This window comes from Mustela erminea, chromosome 6, assembly GCF_009829155.1.
Source record: "Mustela erminea isolate mMusErm1 chromosome 6, mMusErm1.Pri, whole genome shotgun sequence".
Taxonomy (NCBI): domain Eukaryota; kingdom Metazoa; phylum Chordata; class Mammalia; order Carnivora; family Mustelidae; genus Mustela; species Mustela erminea.
Window position 1 is genome coordinate 25,273,186 of NC_045619.1, and position 17,364 is coordinate 25,290,549.

Genomic DNA, 17,364 nt, shown 5'->3' on the forward strand with positions numbered 1-17,364 from the left:
CACCCAGGCGCCCTGAAACAATTTTTTTTGATACATTTCATATTGCATGCAAAATTTTGATCAACTGAAGTAGAACAGATGTTAGATTCTCTTTCGCTGAAAATATTAGAACAGGTCTGGACTGTGGATGGCCAGAGAATTAAGAGAGGAGACAAAGATAAAGCTGGTGTTCCCAAAAGCAAAAAGGGGGTTGAAATAAAAGCCTTGTCAAATGTATTCATTTCCCAAACCAAACATATGGAATCATCAGGACTTCACAGAGCTTTTACATGAAATGGCCCCTTCCTCACACCTCATGTACATAAAAGATGCAATTTTCAGGCCAAATTTTTGGCCATATTACTGAGTAAAGGATGTTTCCATATACATAGAATTCTAATTTGGTATAAGAAGCTTCTGAAATATACTGCTAGGGGAGTGGATCCGCAGGCACAGCTGTGATCTATATTGTCTTAACATTTATTGGAGGATTGCATTTTACAAATCTAATAAATTTCTCTTACCAATAGGTGGATAGAAGCATTTCAGGAAGGCACAATATTGTAGCGATACTGGTTTCATCCCTTCTGTGATTCCAAATGGGTGGAATTTCATCAGAATGGAGTAAATGCAGTACAAAAATTTTATGTAAATGAACACTGCCAAGATAAATCCAGCCAAAATCTTCATCAGATATTGTGAATTATTTTGTTAGGTGTAAGGTAATTTTTTTTAATGTTTGTTTTCTCATGTATGTTATTTATTAAAATTTTGATGTTTACTTCCTGGTCAGAATTATTTCTGAGACTCACACTGAATTCTGAAGTACCTTTCTTTTAGAAACCAGAAAACTTATCTTAATATTGTATACTGTATTAACTGTTTGTGACACAGATTTCTCAGTGTGTTTTGTAGTGTTACATTGTAATATTCTTACTTGAGTTAAGTCTTTGTAAATAAAAAACACACATCAAGGAGCAAATTTCTATGCAGTGTTTGGCTTAGGAATTACTATAGAACTGCTGATGAAAAAAATGTATGTTTTTGAATCAATAAACTTAGATGAATTTTTGTATCTTTTAATGGAAAAACACACAGCCAACTCCTACCTCAGTAATTGTGAAATGAAATTCCAGTAAATTATCTAGAGTATTTCTGTTGTACCTCTTTTGGCATGAGATAATGTTACATCATCAAGGAATTAGAGCAAAGGGATAGAATATGAAAATTGTCATTGAACTGAGCTATGAGTAGGAAAGAGGATGTTTTCATTTGCAGAGGAACACAAGTCTTTATATTAAGTTTAATCCTTTTTTTAAAGCTACCACTTCAACACAAACATAAATGTATTACTATTTAAAAAAAATACTGCAAGTATTACATTACACAATATCCTTTGCTATTGTAAGTGTTCTGAGCCCAAGTCAGTGGTGGTGTTTGCATCTAAAAAGAATTTCCATTCCCTATGATATTGTGCTTTAAAAAATGAACTGGAATTACCATACCAAAAAAGCACATATTCTACGCCAGTGTTAACTGAAATTGTATTCATTTTCTAAAGGTTATTTAATACTACTTTGTGTTATGTCCTCCCTGGTAATTAAAACAAATCCTTTATTTCTTCAACCACCTCATTAGGAAAGATATTCATAATTCTGGTGCACTTACTAATTAACATGTGAACTGTTTTGTACATAAAACTGTTGATGAGTAGAGGAAAAATGAAATTCACACTATAATTATAATCATTCTTGATGTTTATAATATACATTTATTGACTGAGCTTAAGCTAAAATAAATTATCTTAAAAGGCAAGGTCATCCATAGACTATTTCACAAAAGGGCACAAGAATTTTCCTTTCTGTTTTTATATAACGTATTTCCTAATTCAGTGTGATACCATTGCCAAGAGAATTACTGAGTGCCTTTCTGAAGTTGTTTGTGCAGCACCAGAATCTCAGCTAAATCTAGAGTTGGCTGCTGTCATTTTTTTCTGGCTGTTCCTTGCTGTGGGATCATTTTAAACCCTGTTGCACCCTCACCCACAATCCTCACATCCCATCTCCCCAGTCTTTCTGTCACAGTAGGAAAACTAATACTTCTTTGAAACTCACTAATTTTAATCAAGAGAGCATAAATAGGGCTTCCATGTTAAAATCCTTGCAGCTTTTAGTATATCCTTTTTTGGAGACCAAGGTTATACCTTATAATGTGTTTCCTTCTTCTTTGGGTCTAGCATTTTGAAAAGGACAAGTTATTTGGAGTTCTGGCCCCCCTCCTTATGAGCTCTCAGCCTTCTGACTGGAAGGTTTGGCTTAAACCTCAGAATCTAAAAAAATATCAGCTAGGCTATTTTGTCTTCCAACAGCTGGCTAAATCAAGAACCATTCATAAATCTAAATAGAAAAAACACTGCACCAACTTCTGTTAATTCTAATTACACATAAAATACATGTATGATTGTACTGGCTATTGGCTTCACCCCATGGGGGGTTTTGAAAATATAAAATACGTATAGCCTTTTGAGAAAGCTATCATATTACCATGCCCCCCCCCAAAATGTTTTAAATGTGGAATGGTATTACATTTCCTTTTCCCCCTCATCAGTCCTTCATAACTTATTAAAGCTGATCAATTATTTACTTAATTTGGCTCATTTAATGTCAACTGAGAAACCTATGTTTTATTATAAAGCTACTTTAAGAAATGCATCTCTTGATAGCTAACATTTTAGAGGGAAAAAAAATGATACTGGGTGCATTTGGTTGGAGGGAGCAGAGGGAGAGGGAGAATCTTAAGCAGGCTCCCTGCTGAGCTCAGGATGACCCCCCTCCCCCCCCACAAGAGGGGGCTTGATCTCAGGAACCTGAGATCATGACCTGAGCCAAAATCAAGAGTTGGAAGCTTAACCAACTAAGCCACCTAGGCGCATTCTATGAGAAAGTATACACAGTACCAGGATCTCAAGAATACTTTGTTACACTGATGAATGTGTTCCATCACACCCTTTTCAGGTTTCTCCTTTTATTCATAAGGAGGAGAAAGAAGAGCAGTTGTAAAGCTAAGCAAAAGGGGACTAAAAGTATCCTTGATAAGAAATGCCAGTTTAGGGGCGCCTGGGTGGCTCAGTGGGTTAAAGCCTCTGCCTTCGGCTTAGGTCATGATCTCAGGGTCCTGGGTTTGAGCCCTACATCGGGCTTTCTGCTCAACTGGGAGCCTGCTTCGCCCTCTCTCTCTGCCTGCCTCCCTGCCTACATGTGATCGCTGTCAAATAAATGAAATCTTAAAAAAAAGATGCCAGCTTAAACTGGGGGAGGGCTGGCATTCTTAGTATGCCCCCCCACCCCCAATCTAGGTTCCTCCTTAGCTGTGACAGCTGTAAATGTAGAGGATCCATCATAGTCCTAGAAAAATAAGGTTATCTTAGGCATCATCTGACGTTTCCGAATCTCTCTCCAACCTCTTTTCCCATTCTCTAGTACACCCAGTATGATCCTATTGTCCTTCGCCCAAGATCCTTAGTTCTCTTTTCAACCAAAAGCTTGATTCTTTGAGTATGTAGTAGTGTTCCTTAAAATAAGATTATCAGAGCAACTTTAATATAAAGCAGTAATGAAACAAGTAAGTTTAGAAGAAAACTTTAAAGTGTGGTTTTGTTAAGCAGGGGAAGCCTGCTATTTTGTAATTTAGGCAAAATGTAAATGTTATCACAGCATATGTTGATCTGTCTTGAAGTATGATGGATTTGTACTCCCATTTTTGAAATTTGAGATCCACTATAGTCAAATGTAGTCACTAGGATTTCCAGAGAGGTAAATCCTGTTTCTCTTGTTATACCATACATGCCTTGAAGGTAAATACTCTGTTTCCTCACAAAATACCTATCCTGTGTCTTTTAAGAGAAAATAGTTGTTGAAATGCATAGAAGTGAGGACAGGATTCCTGTCATCTGCAACTCAAACACAGCACCATCACCCGCGCCCCCCCCCCCCCCCCCCGCCGCCATGCCCTCATTATAACTCAGATCTCAGACCTGCTCTTTCCACCATCCTGCAAGGCCATATTTGCAACTACCTGTTGGACATCTACAGGAGTCCTTCTTAAGCATTTTGAACTTTACATGACTTCACTTTCTGTTTCTTCAGATCTGTTTATTTTCCTCTGTAATGGAAAAACACCATTCTAGGCTCCAGAATCTGCCTCTGAGTCTCAACAAGACCCTCTGCTATTGCTCTTGTACCCAGTCCATCTTCATTCCTGTTATTGCACAGAGCCTGGCTCAAGTCCTTGTTACCTCTTCTCAATGATTAGAATAACTTTTCTTCTAATTCCATTGCCACCATTGCGTGGTCTCATTTTAAACACTGCCAGAGCTATCTTATAAAGCATAGCTCTAACTTAGTTTCATCCCTGCTCTTTGCAGTCTCCATTGGCTTCCCAGTGGCTTGGCATGGAACACTTTTCCTCAGGTGTCACACGGTCCAGCTAAACCTACCCCAACCTTTCTTCTTTGTTCTCACCCTCTTCCCAACCCATTTCTGCCTATGTATTCAAGACTTTTCTTTCGGTGATAGTTGGCCCTAGTCCTTTTCTCTTCTATTCCTCTCCCTTACTCCTCCAGACCAGAGTTAGTCTTTCCTTTCTCTATGTCTCCATAGCCTCTAGCTAGGAAACACACTTTCTTATGGTGCCTATCACATTCTGTCCTTGAGAATCTGAGATGACTCCTCAGTATTTGGCAGACTACCTTGCATGCTATGGACACTCAGTATTTGGTGAATTAAATTACTCCAAATGCATCCCTTCTGATTTTTTTTTAAGTCCATCCATATACAAATATTCTGGAGCCTGTGCCACATTTAATATTCTCTAAATGAAAATCTTTTGTTTTTAAATTAACATATAATGTATTGTTTGTTTCTGGGGTACAGGTCTGTGATTCATCAGTCTTATACAATTCACAACACTCCCCATAGCACATCCCCTCCCCAATGTCTGTCCCCCAGTCACCGCATCCCTTCCAAACCCCCTCCCCTCCAGCAACCCTAAGTTTGTTTCCTATAGTTAAGAGTCTTTCATGGTTTTGCTCCCTCTCTGGTTTCATCTTGTTTCATTTTTCTCTCCCTTCCTTTATGATCCTCTGTCTTGTTTCTCAAATTCCTCATATCCATGAGATCATATGATAATAGTTTTTCTCTGATTGATTTATTTCGCTTAGAATAGCCTCTTGTTCCTTCCATGTCGTTGCAAATGGCAAGATTTCAGGGGTTTTGATGGCTGAGTAGTAGTCCATTGTGTATACATATATACACCACATCTTCTTTATCCATTCATCTGTTGATGGATATCTAGGCTCTTTCCATAGTCTGGCTATTGTGGATGTTGCTGCTATAAACATTGGGGTGCACGTGCCTAAAGGAAAATCTTATCTATGACTTAACCTTTTAAGAAAAGAGATGATTTCTAGTAGGACTTAATTTTATTTTAAGATAAAGGTAGAGGAAATTTTCAAAAAGCCTCAGTATCAAATTCCCTTAGTCGGGGGGATGAAAGGAGGCAACTCTCTTTACTATGAGTTGGTCATAGCATGTTAAGAACCAATCTTGAAATACTATATTGTTTTTTTAAATGACATGAATTTCTAGAAACATTTTTTACTTAAAGTGGTAACAGTTTGTATTTTATTGTCCATATAGATATAGATCCTTTATAAATACTAGTATTGTAAATAATGTCAATATGTATTGTATTTATACAAAATAAATCTACTGTATCTACTTTTGGTATGATGATGTCTTTTAAGTCATATATTTTTCTAGAGTCACATATTTGAAGATGAACCACATGAAGGGGTTTTCAGAGAATGAGGCATAAAGCATATTCCCCCTTTTAGGGATCGTTGCATGCCATTTTTCTGTGTCCTGTTGCCTAGTTCCAGAGGGAAAGAGCAGAGGAGAGGTTCTCCTTCCCAGTGCACCTTTGTTTTTCCTGACTTGGGTTTCTGGCCTGAATCTGGAACTGCTTTTCTAGTGCTGATCAATACTAAAGAAATTTCAAGGACCCCTTATCTTAAAGTCCAAACCACACAGTGCTTTGCACACAGGACTGCTCTTCCAGCCACATCTCTGTGCCACAAGTGGTCACTGTCATAATGTTCATTTCATGAACCTCTTCATTTCGTGAATCTTTATAGATCACGAGGCATTGCCTGTATGCTTGGGAATACACCACTGGACAAAAAAGCCAGCCTTCAAGAAGTTTATAGTCTAACTGATAATAATTCTTGCTCCATTTAGCCACTGTATGTATTTACCCACAAGAGCTGATAAGTAAATCGTTGCCTTACTGTGGAGGCTTCAGCCCTAGATTGTTTTATTTAAGGGAATTTTAAATGTTTTATTGGGATCCACCCCGACTTGCTAAGTCCTCTAATGAACTTTAAGGTAAGAGATCCCTAAAACAGAGCCCAATTTTCCACAAGTTAGAAACCAATCTACCCAAAATTGATGAGGTTATCTACTATTACTCAAATGTGAACCGTCTCAAAACTTCCTTTAACCACCGACCACCTTTGGCACAAGGGATGCTAAGAGCGCGCGGCTTAAGTCCTCGATAAGGCCGCTCTGGCGAGGCAGTTTCCCTCCCAGCCGATAGGGGGCAGCGGCCCTTCAGAGGCTCGGTTTTCTCATTCCCCCACCCAGGGAACGTCACGACCTCCTCTCCGCTTCGCCACCAGTAATGCGCAGGCGCAGATGGGAGCACGTACCCCAGAGCGGAGGGAGGGGTCACGAACTCTGACCCCCCAAATACACAAACCCAGAAAGCTCCCTGCCCCCACTTTTCCTTACCCTACCCCCCCCCGAACTTTCTCCAACCTGTCCCTTCCGGGAGCCCCAAGCGCCACCACAGCGGGACTGTCCGGTCTAAGCCCGGCGCGGGACGTAGCTCCTCAGAGAAGCGCCGGTAAGAAGTGCCGAGGAGGGAGAAAAGCAGCGGTGGCCGCGGCTGGGACGGAGGGCGGGGTGTCTCTCCCAACTGCCAACGGATGCGCCCCCAGGTCCCCCAACAGCCTGCGGGCTGCGGCCGGCAGGGCCAGCCTGTATGGCGGCGCGGCGGCAGGCTGCTCGGGTTGGGTTGGGAGCGCACTGAGTGGCCGGAGCGGCGGGGCCGAACGTGCGGGGCTTCTGAGAGAAGCTGAGACAGTAGCCGGGGCTGGAGCGCGGGGCGCGGAGGGTGGCGAGGTGCGGGAGGCAAGTCAGCCGAGCTGCACGGCGCGCACAGCAGCCTTTCCCCCGGCACCTCCTGCGGCGCCTCTGACCTTTCACCTACAGGAAAAGCTTCCGTCTCGGCGCCGCCGTCGCCGCAGCTTCCCCCACCCTGGAGAGCCGCGCGTCGCGGCCGGGCTCCGGGGGTGCACCGCGGGCTTGAGCGTCCGCGAGCCGAGGCCTCCGTCCCTTTCTGAGGTTGCTTACTAACTAACTCTCGTGCCTGCACGAGACGGACGGAGCAGCGCCCTTGACTTGTGCGACAGATAGGGCGACAGCAGCCGCAGCCTTTGGACCCGTATCTTTTGGGAAAAATGGAACGGCCCGGGGTCCCCACTGGCCTCGGCATGTCTAAACTTCCAGTAGTTCTTTTGTTAAGAAACTCTGCCTGCAACTCCTGCACAGAATCGTTTCCTGAGTTACAAATGTTGCCAAGGTGTCTCATAACCTTCGCTAAGTAGGTCGGCCTGTTTAAACAAACAAATGAAAGGAGAAGCAAAAAGACTGGAAATTAAAGCTTTTCGGGTTTTTGTTCCTCTGGATGTTGTCAGTAGGCCTTCGATTTAGACATTCTTGAATATCGTTGTATGGTTGCATGGTACACGATGATTGTTTTGAAATTTTGCTTGTATGTCCAGTGGGTAGATCTAGAAGACGGATGTTCCTGTTCTTGTAAGAAAAAAAAAAAAAAAGGTGGGGAGTGGATTGCATATAAATGTAACATTTAATATTCTTTGTAGTAGCATTTCAGTCTTTTAGGAAGAGTTCTGAGACAGACACAAATCAAAGGCATCAGACATTCCTAAGATATTTTGTTTGTGTTTCTGCCACACAAAGCGTATAATTCCTGCCCTTGGGGAATAGAAAAGACTAAAGAAATATAAATATAGTTACCTTTTTCTGATTTATAGGACCTTCTGCAACTTCTTAAAATCTTTTATGAAAGCCCTGGGGAAATGTATCTTTACAGAAATTTTGCATATGATACTAAAAGTTAACAGATGTCTCTTAGTGAATTCTAGTCAATTGCTTTAGTATACACAATAAATGCTGGACTCACCTCAAAGGATTGGATTTTTTAAAAAATTTGCACTGAGTGTTAAAAGTCAGGTGGAATTTAAGGGAGGGAATAAGAGCTTAGAATGGTATGTTGAGGCATAAAGAACATCCCAGTTTGACCCTAAGAGAGGCCCCTCTTGGGACCTATAGGAGATAAAATGGGAAGATGAAGTCAGACTATAAAGAAACTCTGTGTCCACAGTGGCAGGCATGTTTCAGAGGCTTAACAAATATTGAAAAAAATAAAAGGAGAAGGATCGAAATTTTATCCTTTGGCCATTAAAGAGACATTGATGGCTCTGAAGCAAGAGAATAAGGATGTTTCAATGCTGTAAGTGCCCTAAGATACTGTTGCAGTATCAACAGTGCAGACCACTAATGGTTTTGCCTTCTTGGTACTTCAAATATATACAAAGATGGTTCTTGCCTAATAGGGGCTTTTCATGTGCACAAAGTCATATATATTAAATGTATGTTCTGGAAACTCAACAGTAGCTGAAATTTTACCTGAAGGGTTAACCTTCAAGGCTGCGAGAGGTTTTATGAACCCCTTGAAATTCAGCATATATTGTCATTTGTAGTGTGAATGAAAGTGAATTTGTGTTTTCTAGTGAGAGAAACCTTAACTACCATCAATTTCAAAGAGATCTTTGACCCACCGTACTGGAAAAAATAGAATCATTCTTTTATGTCATATTTATATATTTTCAAATTTTGCCTCCCCCAGAAGGAAATATTTTGCATCATGACTCAGCACACTCACACAGATTAAACTGAAATAAAGTCTAATGAGACTATTCTTAACCCTCACTATATCTGATGCACTCTTTTCTATTTTCATTAAAAAAAAAAAAAAAATCTGACCTACCGAATTAATTTTGCCATCCATAACACAAAGTTTGCAAAATACTGTTTTGGATGACAGCAGCCTACATTCTGTTGATGATAGTGCGGCTGGTGGAAAAAGGAGCTGTTTCTGATGTCAAGAACACGGACTTAAAATTTTGAATCTGAACGGAAAAAGGACAGCACCAATTATACTCTCTTTTTCCTGTGAAGATAAGTAGAAATGAGATCTTGGCAAATTGAAAAAACTCAGGGCCAAAAATGAAGGACTCTTTTTTTGTTTTCTGAATGTTAATTAGCTCTAGAGCAGTAAAGACAGCATTCTCGTGTTTTTTGCTTTGTCCCTCAAGCCAGTGAAAATACTTAACCTTCAACGCCTAACTCAGATGTCTCTTGTATAGGGTTTTTCCAGAGCCTCACTCCTAGTATGGTGGTTCTGAACTCCTTTTGTTCGTTTATTGAGCACTTTGTTCATTCAGCTTTCAGGAAATACCTCTTACCTATAAAGAAACTTAACCATTGGTATAGGTATTTTCACTGACATTGAATTTTTACAACTTTTTGAAGTAGATTATGTTGAATCCATTTCATTTGTTTCATACATTTAGTAAGTAGTAGAACGAGATTGACTTGAGGTCTAAGACACTACTACCTATATAAACTGACCGTTTCTCTGTTTTTCTCTTTATTACTTCTTCCTAGTGTGCTTCATATCTTTTAGCACATGGTAATTTTTAAAAATCTGTTTTCTCATTAAAATATCAGCCCTGTAGAACAGAGATCTTTTCTGCCTTGTTCACTGTCGAGTCCCAAAGTCTCACAGTGCCTGGTAAATATGTTCCAGTAAATGCTTACTGAAGTTAGATGTGAATACTAGGCACTGTTAAATAGTAGAGGTTCATTGAAAACTACAGTTGTTTTCCTTAGAACTCTATTAGAGATGGGTCATCTATGCAAAGGACAGGGTGTTGTAGAAGATACAGTAGGCTAAAGATGAGGGAATGCTTACTTTCTGAATACAACTGTACATACCCATTCAAAAAGCAGAAAGGAAAAAATAAGTAGCCTATAACTCTCACCTAGAAGAGTCGCTTCACATTTGAGAATGTTTGTTTTTAGTCCTTGTGTGTTCTGCATAGTTAAAATCGTTTAAATAAAATTTTGTTTCTGTATCTTTGCATTTAGTTTGTCATTAGCATTTTCTTTGTCATTAAACATTTTCCTCATACATTAGTTTAATGAAAAAAATTTTTGTACAAATCTTTGTTCTTTGTCTTTGCTAAGATGTCACCTTCTCACAAAAGCCATCTCTGAACTGTTATTTTTTTAAAAAAAAAAAACATTTTCTTCCCTGTCCCAAGCATTTTGTCACTAGTCCCTGCTCTAATTTTCTCCATTCCGCTTTTCACCGTTTATTGGTATCATATATTTGTTTGTTGTCTGTCGAACCCCACCAAAGTACAAACTTCACAAGGCAGAGTTTGTTTTAATACTATCTGCTGTATCCCTAACACATAGAAAAATGCCTGGCCCATAGGAAGCACTTAAGAAATATTTGTGGAGTAGAATAGTGAATGAATTATTTAGGTCGTTAACATTTTTCAGATTCTTCATGCACATTGACACATTAACTTTTCTAAGAAGTTTATAGCAATTTAGACTTCCATCAGTATGGGAAGAATGCTTGTTTTGTCTAATTTTTGGAGTTAAATTTGATCTTAGAAAACATACTGATCTGGTGACTCCATGGTCATGGTAGAAGGAGACGCCATTAGCAAAGACATGGAAGCAAGAGAAACGTGGTAAATTCAAGGAATTACAAGTAGTGTGTATGGCTAGAATATAAGGTTTAAAAAATGACACCTCAAATCCTTTAGAGAAAGGGAAGGCTTTGAAGATTATTAAGAGGTAAAATAATATTAAATACATATGTTAGAGCAGTCTGGCAGCAAAATATTATAGTTGCAATTAGGTGAGTATTACTGGATTTTTAAGTCAAGAAATTTGGAACTAAATTGGTTGTAGGTTGGATTGTCCATGGTCAGTGAAGTCATCTATGTTGGTGGCAGGAAAGGGACAATACTCAGTGTCAGAATTTTCAATGAATAATGGTTTTAGAGCATAGCTAATGATTGATAGTGTAAAGTCATTAGAAACTGTCGTATAACTGATTTAAAAGAATCTCAGAGGAAGTGATTTTTGGTGAGGGAGAAAATAAGCCTTGTTTAGAGGCCTGCAACATTAGCACTGTCCTTGAGCTGTGTATATGTATATGTATACATATAAATACAAGATAGTTTCATGCTCATTTCCCTATTTTGAAGTATTTTATTGTCATTAAGAATAATGAATGATTACTTTTAAAAAAGAATAATGATATCTTTTAAATTTATTTTTTTTTTAATCCAATTAACCCATAATGTATTATTTGTTTCAGGGGTACAGGTCTGTGATTCATCAGTCTTATGTAATACCCAGGAGTGCTCATTACAACACAGACCCTTCCCAAGGTCCGTTACCCAGTTACCCCATCCCTCCAAGCCCCGCCTCTCCGGTACCCCTCAGTTTGTTTCCTGTGATTAAGAATCTGTCTCCCTCTCAGTTTTACTCTTGTTTCGTTTTTTCCTCTCTTCCCCTGTGCTCCTTTGCTGTATTTCTTAAATTTCACATAATCAGTGAGATCATATGATTATTATCTTTCTCCGATTGACTTATTTCACTTAGCATAAATTTAATTTTCTGTAGAAACTGTATCTCTTTACCCTGTTACTGAATTCCGCTTCATGAGCTTCCTCATTTTTTTAACTTAAAAGCTGGGAATAGGGGCGCTTGGGTGGCTCAGTGGGTTAAAGCCTCTGCCTTCGGCTTAGGTCATGATCCCAGGGTCCTGGGATCGAGCTTCGCATCAGGCTCTCTGCTCCGCGGGGAGCCTGCTTCCTCCTCTCTCTGCCTGCCTGTCTGCTTACTTGTGATTAGTCTCTGTTAAATAAATAAATCTTATGGGACGCCTGGGTGGCTCAGTTGGTTAAGCAGCTGCCTTCGGCTCAGGTCATGATCCCAGCGTCCTGGGATCGAGTCCCACGTCGGGCTCCTTGCTCAGCAGGGAGCCTGCTTCTCCCTCTGTCTCTGCCTGCCACTCCGTCTGCCTGTGCTTACTCTCTCCCCACCTCTCTCTCTGATAAATAAATAAAATCTTAAAAAAAAAAAAATTTTTTTAAATAAATAAATAAATAAATAAATAAATCTTAAAAAAAAAAAAAAAGCTGGGAATAAAATCTGGACTGGTAACCCAAAACTAATTTGACTCTTTTCTACAGTCAGTAGTCTCTCCTCATCAGAATAATTCTGTTTATCAATATATCAGGGTAATTGATAACCCCTAATATCTTTTTGTTTCATGAGAAAGTCTAATAACTTCCAGTCCTTACGACTCCAGGTTTCAAGTTTTTAATGTTGAGGGTTAAAGGCTGCATTGTCCTCACTCTTTATGCCTTTTTACCATCTTAAAACAAAAAAAAGAAAAATTGGTATGTTTAGAAAAAAGTGCAACAAAATCAATTTATTTTGAGAAATCTCTTTAAACTGTGGAGATTGTTTAGAACAGTATGGCTATAAAACTAAATTTGTCTTTTACTAAACTCATGGAGCAAGAAATTAGGAGGAGTTTGATCTGGAAGTAGCCAAAAGGAGAATTCTTACAGAATATTTAAAAGGGTTTCTTACCCTTCTTTTTTTGAGGATTTCTCCATCTGACAACAGAAGATTAGAGTCAGTGCTGAAGTAAGATTTTTGAGTAGCTTAGTGTTCAGTGGACTTTTGATTGAAGAATTCTATCTATCAGTAGTAGAAACAAATTGAAGTGGTTGCCTGCCTCATGATAATTATATCAGTAACCATGTCTATGCTAGTCTTCCACCTTTTGGTAAATAGACCTTCCAAAAATGGAAGTTGCCAATCCTACTATCGTTTTAACCTTCCTTTTCCTCTTCCTGGCCTGCCTAGTGATTAATTCCAAAGATAAGCACATAACCTAAGCTGAGTCAATCAGAATCTTAACCAACATTTAAAAATTGTGATTAGAGAAGACTACTTTTCCTTTCCTGGTGCTTTACTAGAAAGTAGAAAATAAGCCACATAGGGAAAATAAGCATAGAGATAATAGGAAAGAAGGAAGAAAGGAAGGAGGGGAGGGAGGGAGGGAGGAAAAGGAAAGAAGGAAGGGAGGAAGGAAGGAAAGTAGAAAGAGAGAAAGAAAGAAAATAGAGATAAGGAGATTCCTCACAGCATCATAAGCCCAAGTTCCAGTTTCTGCCAAGGTCAGCTCTGCTTGGATCCTAGCATGTATCCTGTTTTCCCCACCCCCTGCCTTTCTGCTTAAACTAGGCATAGTTGAGCTTTTAGTGACTAAAGCAAAGTGACTAAATCCATTATCATAAATACCTAATTTTATGCCAAATAACCTATTTCATTCTTACTAATTTTTAGCATTTCCCCCTTGCTAAAACTTTCATTTATCAGAGTGAATAATACCATCCTCTGGGAATTTCTAAATTTTAGTAAAATGTAATACATTTAGATCGATTTGTAATTTATTTATTGTTTTAGAGTGAGAGAGAGCACAGGAGGAGTTGGGGGGTGGTGGCAGGCAGCGGGAGAGAGAGAATCTTAAGCAGGCTCCATGCCCAGTGTGGTGCCAACACCAGGCTCCATCTCACAATCATGAGATCGTGACCTGAGCCAAAATCAGGAATCAGATGCTTAACCAACTGAGCCACCCAGGTACCCCATAATTTGTGATTAGATAGTTAGCCTCCTTTTTGCATATGGAAGAAAATTTTAATGATGTATTTGAATTATTTTACGGATCTATTTACATATAAATAAGTATTGTATTCCTTGATAGTTTAATGAGAAAAATGAGTAATAATAAAATTGAGATTATAGATTTGACTTTGTATCATTGTGTCTGTGCCTTTCTAGACTTGAATCTTAAGTTAATAAGCTGACAGATAACCAAACAGGCTTTACAGACACATAACAGGCTTTACAAGTAGGAGAAAGTAAGTAGTTTGATACTGCAACGTTCGCACCATACAGATCTATGTGTGGTTGGAGAGGGGTCCAAAGGGCAAAAATTGTTCTTAGTCTGCCTTTCTGGTCAAATCTACTCCCTAATGTCCTCTCATTTCTGTTTCACTCAATGCAAATGAAGTATATGCTCATTGAGGTAAGTATCTCAAAAACTTTCCCTAAGCATTCTTTTGCTAACCAGTTTGAATTACATGGATCTATAAAACAATATGAGATAAGAGCTCTAGACTACTGCAGTAATGCAGAAGGTTTATATACAAAGAAGTAGAAAGGAGTGCCTGGGTGGCTTAGTCAGTTAAGCATCTGACTCTTGTTTTCAGTTTAGGTCATAATCTCAGAATTGGGAGATTGAGCTCTACATTGGGCTCTGTGCTGGGCATGGAGCCTATTTAAGATATTCACTACCTCTCCCTGTGCCCCTCTCCCCCTGAAAATAAATAGAAAGAAGTATAAAATTGATGTATTATACCACAAAATGGAATCTACCAAATACATGCATGTGTATATTTTTCTGAAGAGGGTGGATAGATTCTCTAAGCTTAGAGTTTGTAACTCCAAAAGTTATGAATTCATTGTCATTTCCTGCTCTTTTCTTCAGAATCCAAAAAACAAAAAAATCTAATATCCCTAAATTCGGTACTCAGGAATACTGTTCCAAGAATATTAACTTTCAAATCCTGTAGCATTGTATTACCTGTAGTATTGCTGATGACAAAGTACACAATTAGTATGAACCTGGATGTGCATATATACCATGCACATATGTGCATCATACGTAATACCCTCATATTCTTTGGTCTCTTCTTCCAAAATTATATTTGACTTAGTGTAATTATTTGCTCATTTAATAGTACTGAGATTTAACTTCAGTCCTTTCTATTCATGCACTTTTTAAATAATCAAACAATAATATATATAAATGGTTTATCTACTTAATTTTTCATTATGAGGTAGGTTGTTTGGTTCTAATGTGTTGATAACACCATTGATTTTAGGATTTCTGGAAAAGATTGCTTTAAACTGGGTTTCTGTTTTCTACTTACAATTTATTTTTTATGTGTGCTAATACTTGTAGGTATTGCCACACATAAAAAATTAATTTTAATTTTAAAGAAACAGATGCTTACTCAGTGAAAAGTAAGTCTGTATTCTGGCCCTGTTCCCAAACTTCCAGTTCTCCCTAGAGGTAGTCACTATAATTATTTTCTTTAGTGTTCTGTCAGGTAGTTTTTCTTCTCTATAGGTAGCATTTTAAAGCTTTCCTTACATATATCATGCGTGTTTCTTAGTAGGTTTGTGCCTAAGTGTTATGGGCTGAATATTCCCCCACTCTCCCAAAATTCATATTGAAGTCCTGGCCCCCTGGTACCTCAGAGTGTGACTGTATTTGACCGTGATTTAAAGAGGTAATTGAGTTAAAATTAGGTCATTAGGTTAGGCCCCAATCCAATATGACTGTTATCCCTATTAAAAGGGATTACAACACAGGCGCAAACAGAGGGAAGATATGAAGAGACAAAGAAAAGGCAGCCGTCTACAAGCAAAGGAGATAGGTCTCAGAAACCAACCCTTCTGACAGCTTTTCTCAGGGTTCTAGTCTCCAGAATTGTGAGAAAATTTAGATTTTTTAAAGATTTATTTATTTCAGAGAATGCTTGAGAGCTCAGGTGGGGGTTGGGGGCGGGCAGGGAGATGGGGCAGAGGGAATGAATCTCCAGGAGACTCTGAGCTGAGCGTGGTGCTCTCTCACGACTCTGAGATCACGCCTGAGCAGAAACGAAGAGTCGGTCGCTCAACCAGCTGAGCCACCCCAGCGCCCTTGTGAGAAAATTAATTTTTATTGTTTGAATTATCTAGCCAGAAGTAGCCTTGTTAGCCTTTGTTATGTCAGCCCCAGCAAACCAATACAGATTTTTGGTACTGGGAAGTAGGGTGCTGCTGTAACAAATGGCTAAAAATTTGGAACTGGGAGACGGATAGAGGCTGACAGAGTTTTGAGATGCATGCTACAAAAAGCCTAGATTGCCTTGAAGAGATTGTTGGTTGAAATAGAGATGCCAAAAGCAATTTGGGTGAGGATCCAGAAAGAAAAGAGAACAGTAGAAAAGCTTCTCTTATCTTAGAGATACACAGATAGCTTCATGAACAGAATGTTGATGAAAATAATACACATTAGAGGCACCTGGGTGGTTCACTTAGTTGGACTCTGGTTTCAGCTCAGGTCATGATCTCATGAGTCGTGGGATCAACCCCTGCATGATGCTTTGTGCTTGGTGCTCATCAGGGAACCTGCTTGAAGATTCTCTCCCCCGCCCCTACCCCCACGCATGGGCACGCTCTCTCTCAAGTAATAAATCTATCTTAAAATAATAATAATAAAGGGACACCTGGATGGCTTAGTTGGGCCTGTGACCTATCTTTGAATCTTTCTCCCCTTCCTGGAAGGATAACAAATGTTTGAAACCGAATAGCTCTACTGGCCCATGTAGAAAAATCACACAAGTCCAGCGGTTTTTCTCCATTTCATCCGATCTATGTCCCCTTCAGTCCAAGCTGGCAACATTTCTGCTGTTACAGAATTCTCAGAAATCTTACTGCCTTCCCTGCAGTTCATGGGGGTGGCAGCCCAGAGGACACAGGCCCAGGGAGCAGCTCTGTTTCCTCTGTTGGTTCCAGAGAGGATGAAGCCATTGCTTTTCAGTCTAGTCTTTGAAAAGTGAAATTGTTTGGTCTTGAATCATTTTTTTTAATAGATCTTTTCAAAATACTTAAAAGCAGAGAGAATAATTTCATGAACCCCTATATAAACTTCACCAGTTTTCAGTAATTGTCAGTGCATGGCCAGTCTTGTTTTGTTTATTCCATCCTTCCCCCACCTACCCCAACTGGATTATTTTGAAATAAATCTTAGCTATCATGTGTTTTCATTTGTAAATTCTTCAGTAAATATGTTTCATGAGTATAATTGTGAAAAGGCATCTTTTTATTCTGGCAGGACTTTTTGGCAATTAGAACATGGCAACCATAGAAGAAATTGCACATCAAATTATTGAACAACAGATGGGAGAGGTATGTTTGATTTACAGTTCATTTGCAGATCCATCAAACCTATTTAAATCAAATG

The 17,364-nt window shown here is 39.1% G+C and overlaps 2 protein-coding genes across 12 annotated transcripts in view; both read left to right on the plus strand.

Moving 5' to 3' along the window:
• FGD6 (FYVE, RhoGEF and PH domain containing 6) overlaps nucleotides 1-2,781 on the plus strand; it is a 117,731-nt gene extending 114,950 nt beyond the window's left edge. For all 7 annotated transcript variants that reach the window (XM_032346717.1, XM_032346715.1, XM_032346711.1 and 4 more), the window contains one exon: nucleotides 510-2,781. In XM_032346717.1, the coding sequence (XP_032202608.1) occupies nucleotides 510-546 (37 nt within the window). In that variant the 3' untranslated portion in view covers nucleotides 547-2,781. The remainder of the gene's footprint in view (nucleotides 1-509) is intronic.
• Nucleotides 2,782-6,833: 4,052 nt separating this feature from the next.
• The window catches only part of NR2C1 (nuclear receptor subfamily 2 group C member 1), a 44,699-nt gene continuing 34,168 nt past the window's right edge, over nucleotides 6,834-17,364 (plus strand). For 3 of the 5 annotated variants that reach the window (XM_032346740.1, XM_032346743.1, XM_032346742.1), the window contains exons 1-2: nucleotides 6,834-6,942; nucleotides 17,236-17,309. In XM_032346740.1, the coding sequence (XP_032202631.1) occupies nucleotides 17,256-17,309 (54 nt within the window). In that variant the 5' untranslated portion in view covers nucleotides 6,834-6,942; nucleotides 17,236-17,255. Of the gene's footprint in view, nucleotides 6,943-7,612; nucleotides 7,706-17,235; nucleotides 17,310-17,364 lie in introns of those variants that run through there. The other 2 variants (XM_032346741.1, XM_032346744.1) reach the window with 2 other exon arrangements.